Genomic DNA, 13,284 nt, shown 5'->3' with positions numbered 1-13,284 from the left:
GCAGACCAAGAGGAGGCTGATGCAGCCACTCAGAGGCCTTGAATGTGGGTCATGGCAATGGGTTGGCAAGAAGGGAAGGTAGGCAAGGGAAACAGCATCTGCAAAAGCTCAGAGGGCAGATGGAGCCTGATGGGTTCAGCGCAGTGGGAAGAGCTGGGTGTGGCTGTGAGGGTGGGGAGACGGGGTGAGCGGCAGAAGAGGAATCTCACATTTCACCTGGTGTCTATCTGGCTACACTTCCTTCTTGCCTAACCTGCCTGGGACTAGGCTTGGACGATTTCCCCAGGCTGCCCCACATGCAGTATAAAGCCCATGCCCATTAGAGCAAATGTGCCCATCAAATCAGGTGCAAATCAAGTCAGCATGTAACGCATCATCACTGCCAGCTGGTGGGTGAGAAGGGAACACACATTTGACCGAGGGCTCTTGCTCAGCACGTGTAGGTCTCTTTCTCAGTTAATGCTGGTGGGGGCAGGGATGTTAGCGTCTCCATTTTACTCATGAGGAAACTGAGGCTTTATGAAGTTAAGAATGCTGCTCAGCGTCATAGATCAATAAAATGGTGGAGCAGGATTCAAAAATAAGTATTTGTTGAATGCCTACTACGTGCCAGGCACTATTCTAGACACTGGATAGACAACAATGAGTAAACAGTGAAAAAGCCCTGTCCTCATGGAGTTTATATTCTAGTGGGGCTCTGTGGGAGCCTGGGGGTGTGGAGTGGGGAGGGGAGAACAGACAATGAAAAAAATACCTAAGAATACCGTCAAACCCCCTATGGCCACCAGAGGACACTTCAGTCACACCACCTTCCAATCTCCTCTGATTCCATCTTCCTTCCAGGTTCCAAAGATATTAGCCAAGGAGGCTATGAATACTGTATAGCATCTGCTCAAGAAGGAAAGCTGAGGAGGGGTGGGCAGCAGTCTCATCTTCCACCCACTTTTCCAGCTTCATCTCCTCATCAGATCCCCATCCAACCGCCCAGGGTATCTGAGTGACTTCAAGGCCCTGTGTACTCCGGAGACGACCAAGACTCATTCACTCACCAACCCATCCACCCCCCACCCTCACCCTCCTGCTAACATTTACCCACCTGCCCACCCCTCTTCCACCTATCCTCCTGCCCATCCACCCCCGCCTTGCATCCACCCATCCCCCTTCCCACCCCTCCACCCACCCACCTACTGGGGTACTCAGTCTAGAGGGTCAGGGAAGACAAGAGGTCAGACTGGGTTGGCAGAGTCAGTGAACTCAATGGGCACGAGCTTTAGTGAGCCAAGGCCAGTGAAAGCTGAAAGCATTTAAAAATGGCAAGACATTATTAGCAAACCACACTACATCTGAAAAAAATTCAACTTTGGACCTTTGAAAAATCCCACTGTGCTATTATGCGGTGTTGACACGTATACTAATTTATCGCTAGCCCTTCAAGACAATACAGTAGGTAAAACTCCATAAATGTTTCAGTACCTCCGTACTTTGCTCTAATCACTTCCTGAGGAACAGAACATTTTGGCAGTTAGTAAGTAACTGCTTTTAAGACCTGCTTTCTGAGGCCCTAAGTAACTCAGCTTGTAAAACCAGACTACAAAGACCTGAAGAGAATCTGATCGTGAAGCTGTGAATAACATCTCGCTGTGCACATCAGATTTACTCCAGATAATGTGGGCTTTCTTTATTCAGGTAGGTAGGGCTCTTTGGATCTCTGGACCTAGTACAGCACACTTAGAAAATGACCAGAGGCAGAGATCCTCACGTATACCTCTAGTTTGGTGGGTCACTGGGTAACCTATTTCTTCTCCCAGCTCTTGAGCTAGAATTTTTCGAAGACTTAGCACCAACAAAGAACCATCCCATAAGTCACTTGCTTCTTGATATTTGGCTGCTTTTTAACCAAAGGAAAGATTCTCTTTTGGAATACTACATCAGTATATAAAGAACAATGCTGGTTTCTTACAGGCTGGATAAAAATCATGCTTCCCACATTAAAAAAAAAAACAAACAATAAAGGCCCCTTAACTGTAATCTCACCAAGAACCAAAAATATCTTATTTTTATTTTTTGCATGATTTGCTTTGTTTTCTCAGAATATTAGAAGCCAGAAGGGGAATTCATTGAGATTTGGCAGCTTTTTAGGTAAAGGACTGTACTAACGTATTTTTGTATTATTGGTATAGTAATTACCCAAATGCATGGAAGATTTCAATGGCTAGACTAAGTCTTGCATTTTAAAATTCCAATCTAATTCATTCCAATGGATGAAAAGTCCGTCAGGGGAAAGATAGAAGATGCAAAAGAACTGCTTCAGTGACCTATCTGAGGCAGCAATCCAGCGATGCTCTGGGTACGATAATTAAAACAGAACCAAAAAAGGTCCATACATCTTCTCTGACAGTTCATTCATTGATCCTCTCCTGTGTTTTCACTCGTTAATTATTGCTTGCCGGATGTGGTGAATTTCACCTTGCTCAACACCAGATAGTTTTGTAATCTGTATGATTTGTTAGGCAGGCCCAAAGCAGTGCTCAGTCTAGTGGATTATTTTCTACTACTAAGCCAAGACCTTCCCAAGTGCACTGCCCAAGGCCTTGTGACATTTTCCAGTCTGGCTGCTGGGAAGAGGCCCTGGCTTTGTGTGAGGCCCTGGGCACTGCTGCCTTAGTCCTTTCACATGGCTCTTCTCTTGGCCTCAGGTGGTTTTCTCACACATGTCTGTTGATCAGTTCTTTGCTGGATAATACGCAAGAGGGACGCTCAGCAGATCTTGGGGTTCTCTCTTCTCCGAGCCTGCAGTTTGGAAACTCTCTCAAGCAGTAAGCTGGACAATCTTAAAAGGACAAGTCCCCTTTCCTTCCTCCCTCCCTCCCTCCCTCCTTCCCTCTCTCTCTCTCTCTTTCTTTTTTATATTTTGGCTGTGCTGCATACCTTGCCAGATCTCAGTTCCCTGACCAGCGATTGGACCCGGGCCATGGCAGTGATGGTGCCAGATTTCAACCAGTAGGCCCCCAGGGAACTCCCTCCTTTGTTTTCCTTTCCCTCTGAGACTTCGTTGTTTTCACGACTGTCTTTCATTGCTTGGTGTTCAGTGTTTTGAAAACTGTTGTTCCATGTATTTTGTCTGGTTTGGTGGTGGCAGTGGAGGTTGTTTCAGGCAGAAGGGTAAACCCAGTCCCTGTTCCTCCACTTGGCATGAAGGGGAGTCTTGGTGGCGTCCCTGTTCCTTAATGCTCCTCAGGTGGTGACGGTGTGAGGCAGGTGAGAGCCACCTCACAGACCTCTTTTTTTTGCCTGAAATACTTCTCTCCATTGCATAGAATCTTTCATTATTTCCTCCCCTCCGTTTTCTCTGTTCTCTCTTTCTGGAACTTCTATTAGGTAAATATTGAATGAATTGATCCTTTATCTCTTAATGTTGCTTACCTATTTTCCATTTCTTTGTCATTTTCCTCTACCTCCTGAGAGATGTGTAAAAACTTTTTCCTCCCACACCTTCCTTTGATTTAGAAGGAACTTTTTCATTTGGGCAATCAAATTTGCAATTTCCAAATTATATTAGAATTTCCAATTACAAAAGACATTATGATGCACTGCCTTCCTAGAAGCCTCTGCCGGCTTCCTGGTGTATTATCTTATTTATTTGTTTCCTCCAAGGCTGGTTGTCTTGTATCTTCATCTTAATCCTTTTTTGGTGCCACTGAAAATTAGTAAGAGGAGGCCCACATTGTTCTACTTGGCAGCTGAGTGGTTCTAGGTCCCCAGCAGCCCTGTCCCTGGACAGGCTGCAAGCTCTGTGGGCCGGTGTGTTAATTGATTAAAATGCTTCACTTAGAAGCATCAGAGGGTTTTGTCCCCCTCCCCGCCCCCACCCCAGGTGACATTTGGCAATGCCTGGAAACATCCCTTCACAACTAGGGGGATGCAACTGGCACCTAGTTGCTACAGGCCGGAAATGCTGCTAAATATCCCACAATGTACAGGAGCACAAAGAATTATCTGGCTCAAATGTCAACAGCGTGAAGGTGGGGAAAACCCTGATTTAAGATCATCTGAGAGCAGGCCGTCCCATCTCCAACCACCAAAGGCCAACACAAAGAGGGACCCTCCACACCCATTTCAGGGACCTTCCCAGGCACTTGTTCAAGTTTGGTTTTTTGTTTTTTGGGTTTTTAAAATACTTATTTATTTATTTAGGCTGCGCCAGGTCTTAGTTGCAGCACACAGGATCTTCTTTGCGGTATGCGGGCTCATGGTTGCAGCATGCGGACTCTTAGTTGCAGCATGCAGGATCTAGTGTCCCGACCAGGGATCGAACCCAGGCCCCCTGCATTGGGAGTGCGGAATCCTACCCATTGGATCACCAGGAAAATCCCTCAAGTTTGTTTAGAAGAGATCTCCGACCAGTGTTTCCTGAGCCACATGTGGCCCACAGGCTGATTTCATTGGATTTTATAGGTTGATAGATTCATATACATATATATAAAGTGGTCTTAACATTTTGGTTGATTTTACCTAAAAACCAAATTTCTAGCTTCTGCTGGAAAATCAGAAGGATGGATGTGATTGGTGGAGCCGAGGGGCAGCTGCCCTTACAGACAGGTGTGAAGTCTTTTCTCACCTCTGTCCCCTGGTCCACATCACTCTTCACCTATATCTCTGACTTGGCCTATTTCTGCATGTGAATTCACGACCCCTGTGGTTGTTTTTTTTTGGGGGGGGGCGTGTTTTAATACTGGGGTAAATACTGACTCTGTAATCAAGGATGACTGTGGAGAGGTTCTGAAATAATCTTTTTCTTTTTTTAAATAAGTTTATTTATTTATTTATTTTTGGCTGCGTTGGGGTCTTCGTTGCTGTGCGCGAGCTTTCTCTAGTTGTGACGAGCGGGGGCTTCTCTTCATTGCGGTACAGCGGCTTCTCATTGTGGTGGCTTCTCTTGTTGCAGAGCACGGGTGCATGGGCTTCAGTAGTTGTAGCACGCGGGCTCTAGAGCGCAGGCTCAGTAGTTGTGGCACACAGGCTTAGATGCCCCGCGGCATGTGGGATCTTCCCAGACCAGGGCTTGAACCCATGTCGCCTGCATTGGCAGGCGGATTCTTAACCACTACGCCACCAGGGAAGTCCCTGAAATAATCTTTTAGTTAATCATCTTGTTTTCTCTCCCACTGGTACTATTACTTTAGAATAATGGCAGGATGTCTGTAGGAGGACCATATCTGCCACAGTCAGAGGCAGAGACTTGGGGATCATCAGGGAGGCCAGGAGCTGAAGCTATGGGTGTCAGTGGGATTGCCCAGGAAGACTGTGTCGAGGGAAAGCAAAAGCTGAAGAAGGCAGAGAGCAAAAGAATCAGAGAAGATGGCAGACAGAGGGAAGGGAAATCAGATGTACGTGGAGTCACAGAAGCCAAGGGAAGAGAACATGTCAAAAAGGGAATCAGGACTTCCCTGGTGGCCCAGTGGTTAAAACTCTGTGCTTCCACTGCAGGGGCCGTGGGTTCAATCCCTGGTCGGGAACTAAGATCCCACATGCTGCGTGGTGTGGCCAAAAAGTTAAAAAAAAAAAAAAAAGAATCAAAACGTCTAATGCCCACAGGAGGCTGAGCGGTATCCTTTGATTAAAATGTGTAGGTCATGATTTGGGGGAAAGCAGTTCCTAGAGAGTGCTGGAAGTGTATAGAAGCCTGTGGCAGGTTGCAGAGTGATGGGAAGACGAGAAAATGTAGACTGCTAGGACAGACAGCTCTTTCCAGAAGTTTGGCTGCAAAGATTTGAACTTGGTTATAGAGGAAATCATCTGTTTTTTGTGATATTTTGAATGGTATAACCTGACAAGCACATCCCTGCTGTGAAACATCTAGAAATGCTACATAAAATCAAGCAAACATCCTTTACAAAGCGCAGCTGGGTTTCAAGAAACTAAGGGGAATCCCTGGAGCCACACACAAAGAGGAAATTGAAAACCAAAGCTAGGGGAGCTCATGGGCAGTTGTAGATCTTAGCAAAATGAAGGGTTTGGGTTTTATATCCACCGAGATTTTGGAGGCCTTACCTGGGGCGTTGAAAACTGAGACCCTAATATACAGCTCAGCCCCTTAAAGGGTGACACCCTCAGTGGAAAAGCAGACTAGGAAAAAAAAAAAAGTCTTTCCATCAGCCCATAAAGCACAAAAGAACCTCGTGGGTCTCACCCTGAGATCTAGAGGCAATAGAAAGTCTCCCCTGAGAATTCATAACCAAAGGTGTGCCCTCATTTAAATTTGGGGTTCAAATTTACACCATTTGCATAGTCTCGGAAGCCCAAATAAAATGAACAAATAATGTGGTCCAGGGTTGGTTACTCCCCTGAAGCATCCTTGGCAGAATCAAACACAGACGCTCTCTAGAGAGACACCCTGGAACTAGTCACCTGGATTCCCACTAAGGCCCTGTTGAAGCTGAGTTCACAGCCCCAACTTAGAAAACATAAGAGGAAGCCATCTGTCACGAAGGAGAGTGAGCAGACACCCTAGAACTTGGAACTCCAGAATTATTGAGTAAAGGACCAGACAGGAAGTGCGTTTCATTTTATTTTATTTTTTAAATTTTTATAAATTTATTTAGTTATTTACTTATTTTTGGCTGTGTTGGGTCTTTGTTGCTGTATGCAGGCTTTCTCTAGCTATGGCGAGTGGGGGCTGCTCTTCGTTGCAGTGTGTGGGCTTCTTATTGCGGTGGCTTCTCTTGTTGAGAGCACAGGCTCTAGAGGTGCAGGCTTCAGTAGTTGTGGTTCGTGGGCTCTAGAGCGCAGGCTCAGTAGTTGTGGTGCACAGGCTTCATTGCTCCACGGCATGTGGGATCTTCCCGGACCAGGGATCGAACCCATGTCCCCTGCATTGGCAGGCAGATTCTTAACCACTGTGCCTCCAGGGAAGCCCAGGAAGTGCGTTTTAAATGCCAAAAATCATAAAGGAAGAACTCAACGTGAGAAAGTAGTAAGATGGTGGGGTTGTTTTGTTTTTAATTTTTGGCCGCACCCCAAGGCATGAGGGATCTTAGTTCCCCAGCCAGGGATTGAACCCACGCCCGCTGCTGTGGAAGCATGGAGTCTTAACCACTGGACCACCAGGGAAGTTCCAGTAAGATGGTGTTCAAAATGAAGAGGAGATGTTTAAAATAAAGAGGAGAAAGGGTAAAACACATGTATCTATGAATCCGCCTACTTATTCATTCATTCCCCTTTCTTTGGGCTCCTGCTGTGTTCTAGATCCTGTTCTGGGTCTGGGGATATAAAGGTGACTTTGGGGACAGCAAGCTGGACTTTGCCTCAGGGAGATCACATTCATCCATGCATGAGTGTAGGTATCCATCTTTCATTTTATTGTATCCTTAGATGTCACAGCTAGAAAAGTCCCAATAGAGCATCTGTTCAACTTTCAACTCTCTTGTTGTAAAGAGAAAGAATGTGAGGCCCAGTAATACAAAAAGTACTTTTCTCCAAGAGTGAGTGATAGAACCAGATCGAGAACTGGGGCCTTGTCCCTGGTGTCCCTTCCCCACCATCCTGCCTCCGCTGAGCCCTCGGCATGCAGGCCTCTAAGCTCTGAGTGTGGTATCTCAGTTCTGTGTCCCTGAGGGACTATTCATGCTTCCTGGGCAGAGTCCCCACAACCCAGTCCTGTCAGCTGATGGTGACAACGAGAAGTGACATAGTCACCTGGCTTGTGAGTGACAGAGGTGGGACAGCAGCCCTGATCTCGCATCAGTTATGTCTTCCTGTCTTATCTCACCTCCCTCCACCCCCACCCCTGCCACTAGAGAGGCTGAGATCTCCCTGAGGGCGGGGGCCAGGTGTGATTCCTCCCTCCTCAGGGCCTGGCTCAGGGAAGATGCTGGGAACACAGGCTGGATGAGTGCAGCCGGGGGTTGGGGGGGGTGGATGTCCCTCAGCCAGGGGGCTTCTAATCCCCTGGCTGCTCGTCCGACTCCTGGCATCCAAGGGGTGAGAAGGGAGGTCCGGGCCCAGGTGCCCCCCGGCCCTTCTGAGCAGGAAGAGCAGAGTGCTGGCCTCTGCCTGACAGCATTTCCGGGGTGTGGGTGAACTTGGTGGCGGAGGGGGTTCCTGGCCAGCATTAAGTAGCACAGGATGGCTGCTCCCCATGCAGGGCTCTCATCCAACACAGCACTTCTCGGGGGTGGTCTCAGGGTAGCACTTAGTATGCCTAACACTTTCCTAATACTTGCTGAGCCTTTTGACAAAGAAAGAGCAGATCTCTGGGTCAATGCCTCCAGCAGGAAACAATGTCTACCTAGAACTCTATACCTTTGTTTACACTGTATTTATTTCCATGTCTTACCTTCTATTTCTGACAAGTGATACTTGGTTTTCCATTTACAGAAGTGATACAAAACAGATTCCTTGTAAAATGAATTTATTAAGCAAATAGTAAACCAATTTAAAGAAAAATATAAAGTACAGGTGGTAACTGACATGGCAAAATCCTAACATTCAGGACTGAGGTTTGAGAGGTCAGAGCCCAGGGAATGGAAACTCCTTCGCCTCCCCCCAACACCTGGCTCTGCGCCCAGAGGGGAGGTCGGCTGATACAGACATTGGGGCTCCATTTTTGTCGGGTGGAGTATCATAGGTAAGCCTGTCTTGGGGCAACTGTGTCTCTCTGGGCCACTCCAGGAAGCTGGGAGGGAAGACGGCCAGGGGCCACGTTCTGGGAGCTGCCCTGCCCCGGGACAATGTTCCTTTCCACACTGGATCAAACTCAGATCTCCTTGGCTTGGGCTTCCCTCACCGTGGAAGGGTAAGATCCAGAGGGCTGAGATGCGGCGGCCTCAAGAGGACACGCTGCCCGCTGGCCTTTTGCTACTCTGGGTCCCAGTTGCAGGCAAGAGAGGGCCTCTTGTTGCGAGGTGGGGGTCAAAGCCGCAGTTTGTATGTAATAAGATGCTCTTTTGCCTGATCTTGACCTCTCTGTATGTGTTCTTCTGGAGGGATGACGTGGCTCTGGGAAGCTGAATTCCTGTCATCTCCTGCTCGCACGGCTGACACTTGTCATCACCACACTCTGTTCTTCAGCATCCCTGGGACCCTCACTCCAATGTCGGCATCTTAGGTACACACTGAAGGAGGGTGGAAGCCGCTGCGTTGATGCTATTTCCTGTCTGTCTGGTACCTTGAGTTCTTAATCTGGAATGTGATCTTGGCAGTTTCTGGCCCAGAGTTGGCCCCAACTCCAGTTCTCTAAGCCACCGCCCCGGGCAGCTAAGCAAAGGCACCTCTGAGCTTGCCCCACAGCACAGGCTCCGTCCACACCCAGGTTGTCCAGGCCCAGATCCAGGGGAACCGAAATCCAGAAGTAAAAGGCCAGGGAGGGGCAATCTTTCCCGGGGCCTCAGTGGTCAGCTCAGGTTCTCAGGAGCCTCAGGGTCTTAGGATCCCTCTGAGGTTGGGCCTCCCCCAGGGGTCTCTGGGAGGCCAGTCCTCCAGGCCCTGGGGATTCAGAAACCTACGCTGGTCCGGGCTTCACGCCTCCAGAAAGCTGAGATCTGCTCCAGGGTGACCCGAGGCTGGAGGCCCCACTCAGGATCAGGGCTTCCTGGCCGCAGCCTCCGGGCCTGGGGGCTCCCTGGATATGCACTGGCCTCTGGCCTCTGTTCAGGCTCAGCCCAGCTCACCAGGCCTGGGGTGTGGGGCCTCTCCTCCCAGACCGGTGGCCTCCAGAAGGTGCTATGGGTTGGGGCGTTTGGTGGGGCCTGGGGGACCAAGGAGCTGGGAGGGGAGTATGGGGCTGAAGGGGCAGGTGGGGCTGTCACTCGTGCCTCCAAGGCGCCCCCCTGGGTGGGCGGGTCTGGGGCCTGGTCCATCAGCAGCGGGACCGCGGAGCCATACCAATCCTCGGAGCGCTCTCGGGGGGTGCCCGTGGGCTCAATCCACAGCTCTCCTCCCGGGCGCCAGACCAGGGTGGGTGCGCAGATGCTGGGGTCTGGGCGGAGGGAGCGGCGGAACAGGCGTTCGGCCAACACGGCTGTGGTCAGGAGGAGGACAGCAGCCAGGGCAGCCAGGGCCAGCATGATGGGGACACAGGGCCCGCAGGGCAGCGGGGGCCATGAGGAAGCCTCTGATGCAGGGGGCCCCTCCATGTGCCCAGATGGCTGCTCTGGGGTCGGAGGCATCTGGAGAGACGGGGTCAGGAAAGGAAGCACATGACACAGGGTTGGCACCATCAGGAGAGAGAGGGCCAGGGGAGCAGGGCTCAGCAACATCTGGCTGGAGAAACAGACCCAGGCAGACAGAGGAGCCCGGAGGACCCAGAAACGGCGGGAAGCAGCCAGAGGGCCAGAGAGATGGGGCCCACCTCGGTCTGCAGCCAGGGGCTCCTGCTCAGAATCCCCAGGCCCTTTCTGGAAGCTGCATTTTCCTCCCAGACTCCAGGGTGCCTCAGACAAAACTGAACTCAAACTCAAAGAACCCAAGGACTTCTCTCCTCCTGTCTCAGCCCACTCATGTCTTGCTTGGAAGAAGTGCTGGGTGAGGAAATGAGAGCCTCCGTCCCAGCTCTGCCCCTGCGTGTGGGCCCCGCTCCCGGCCACCTCGGCGGCGCCCTGGGTGCTCCTTTGCCCTCACAACTCTCCTTGGAGTTGGTCTTGTTCTCTGCAGGCCCCCCTGAGTTTGCTGTTGTGCCAGGTCTCAGGTGCCACCTCTGCACCTGTCCCCGCCTCTCCGGCTTTGCCCAGTCTCTGCCTGCCTCTGGCTGTCCCCCAGGTCCCCCACCTGCAGGGGCCTCCTGCATTCCTCACCTCACCTCAGTCAGTCTCTGGGCTCCTGGCTCGCCCTCAGAGCCGCTCTTCCCTGTGAGAGCCAAGGGTGCAGGGCAGCTGCCTCAGATGAGGGCGGAAGGGAGGGCACCACCTGTTGCTGGGCAACTGTGCCCTGGATCTCCCAGCCCCCGCAGAGTGTTTCCAAGGCAACCTGGGGGGGATGTGGTCACTGCGGTGGGGAGGCGTTTCCTGGTGAGAGGTGGGGCCGGAATGGGCAGTGGTTCTGTTGAACTAAGTGTCACCCCACAGTCAGGCCCCAGGCCCCAGAACAATTACCCGGAAGCCAAGAGAGAGAGACAGAGCCCATCCAGAGCACCAAGGTGGCTCGCTCTACCTGCTCGCGGGTGGCTGCTGTGTCCCTGCCCTGCCCACTCGGCCCCCGCCAAACCCACTCCTGCTATCTGTCCCCACACACCCTCCTGCTTGCCCACCTTCTCCATGCATTTCACAAACATATATCTTCTTGTCCTCAGACCATTTAGCCCCAATTTTGGTTGGGAACTATCTGTGAGGTGAGGCTCAGGTAGCAAAAATGTCAGGCCTCTGGGAAGGATCCAGGCTAAAAAATATGCCGAGGCCTCTCTCCAAGACCACGAACATTTGTCATCTCGGCTCCTTCTCCTGGTGCTGAGTGCTGAGCAGAGCGTCGTCAGCTCCTGGACTGGGAGCCTTTCAGAGACTGTCTAGAATCGACTCACTCACTGACAGGTGGCAGGTAAGCCCTAAATAAGGGAGGTGTTGTGTTCTAAGTCACACACCTCATGTATATAGGAGGATGGGGGGAGCATAGATATAAATTCCTTCTCTGGCAAACAACGGGTACACAACAGAACTCTTCCTACGTATTCAGATTTTGTTTTGCAAAATGACAGCCATATAATGTGAAAGGCTACAGAAAATATGTTGAAATGTTAGTGTCTTACCATAGAAGGTCACAAAGGCAGCCTGACTCATATTGCTCTGTCCTTGTGGTTTGGAGGGAAGGGCCAGAAGGAGTACAAAGTGTGGCAGGGGTAGGAGTAGGTGGAAAGGAGAGTCCCAAGGCTCCGGCCTTAATATGCATCACCCACCGAGATTAGAATTTGATGAGATTATAAGCCTTAAAATAAAACCTGAGCTTAATACCACTGAACTGGATATGTACAAGTGGTTAAGATGGTAATTTTTGTGTGATATGTATTCATGACAATAAAAAGTTTTCTTTTTAAAAGAAATTCCAAATAAATAAAACCTGAAAATTGTTATGTATGTTCTCTTGTAATTAGTGTTTCTTTAAAACAATTAAAGCTCTAGAACAGTAAACATTATTCAAAACCACAGGGCTTCCCTGGTGGCACAGTGGTTAAGAATCCACCTGCCAATGCAGGGGACACGGGTTCCAGGCCTTCCACGGGTCCGGGAAGATCCCACATGCCGCGGAGCAACGAAGCCCGTGCGCCACAACTACTGAGCCTGCGCTCTAGAGCCCGCGAGCCACAACTACTGAGCTCGTGTGCCACAGCTACTGAGCCCGCGCACCTAGAGCCTGTGCTCCGCAACAAGAGAAGTCACCGCAATGACAAAGAGAAGCCCCCACTTGCCACAACTAGAGGAAGCCTGCGCATAGCAACAAAGACCCAATGCAGCCAAAAATAAATAAATAAACTAAAAAAAAAAACAAAAACAAACAAACCAGAAAGACCAGGTATGATTTGTTGTTGTTGTTGTTCCTAAGGTATCAAACTGGCTGTTTTGATTCTTAACTGTTTTTCATCACTTACAAAAAGGCTTAAAAATCTTTAACTGGTTCCTCAAGAAATTAAACATAGAATTACCATATGTCCAGCAATTATATGTCTACGTATGTGCAAAAGAACTGAAAGGAGAGACACAAACAGATATTTTCACACTAATGTTTATAGCAGAGTTATTCACAAAAGCCAAAAGGTGGAAACAACTCAAATGAACTCAAACGTCCATTGATGGATGAATGGATAAACAAAATGTTTATATTATATATAAATTATTGTTTATATGATACATATTATTCAGGCCTAAAAAGGAAGGAACTTCTGAAACATGCTACAACATGGATGAACCTTGAAAATGTTATGCCAAGTGAAATAAGCCAGACACAAATACTGTAGGATTCCACTCATATGAGGCCCCTGGAGTGGTCAGGCTCCAGGAAACAGAAAGTAGAATGGTGGCTGCCAGGAGCTGGGGGGAGGGGAATGGGGAGTTCGTGTTTAATGGGTCTAGAATTTCAGTTTGAGGACTTCCCTGGCGGTCCAGTAGTTAAGGCTCCTCGCTCCCAATGCAGGGGGCACGGGTTCAATCCCCGGTCGGGGAACTAAGATCCTGCATGCTGCACAGTGCCGCCAAAATATATATATATATAATTTCAGTTTGAGGAGATGAAAAAGTTCTGGAGATGGAGGATGGTGATGGCTGCACAACAATGTGAATGCACTTAATGCTACTGCACTGTACG

At 49.5% G+C, this 13,284-nt stretch overlaps 1 protein-coding gene across 1 annotated transcript; it reads right to left on the bottom strand.

Moving 5' to 3' along the window:
• Positions 1–9,491: 9,491 nt before the first annotated feature.
• On the bottom strand, positions 9,492–10,166 carry C16H16orf54 (chromosome 16 C16orf54 homolog). Its single transcript, XM_068525287.1, has one exon. The coding sequence runs from the start codon at positions 10,164–10,166 to the stop codon at positions 9,492–9,494; it is 675 nt and encodes a 224-aa protein (XP_068381388.1).
• Between the last annotated feature and the right edge of the window lie 3,118 nt (positions 10,167–13,284).

Source organism: Eschrichtius robustus, chromosome 16, assembly GCF_028021215.1.
Source record: "Eschrichtius robustus isolate mEscRob2 chromosome 16, mEscRob2.pri, whole genome shotgun sequence".
Classification (NCBI taxonomy): Eukaryota; Metazoa; Chordata; class Mammalia; order Artiodactyla; family Eschrichtiidae; genus Eschrichtius; species Eschrichtius robustus.
Note: the sequence above shows the minus strand (reverse complement) of the source record. Positions and strands in the feature narration are given on the sequence as shown.

Coding starts and splice junctions, on each gene's coding strand:
- C16H16orf54 (XM_068525287.1), bottom strand. CDS start 10,166: ATGCCTCCGACCCCAGAGCAGCCATCTGGGCACATGGAGGGGCCCCCT.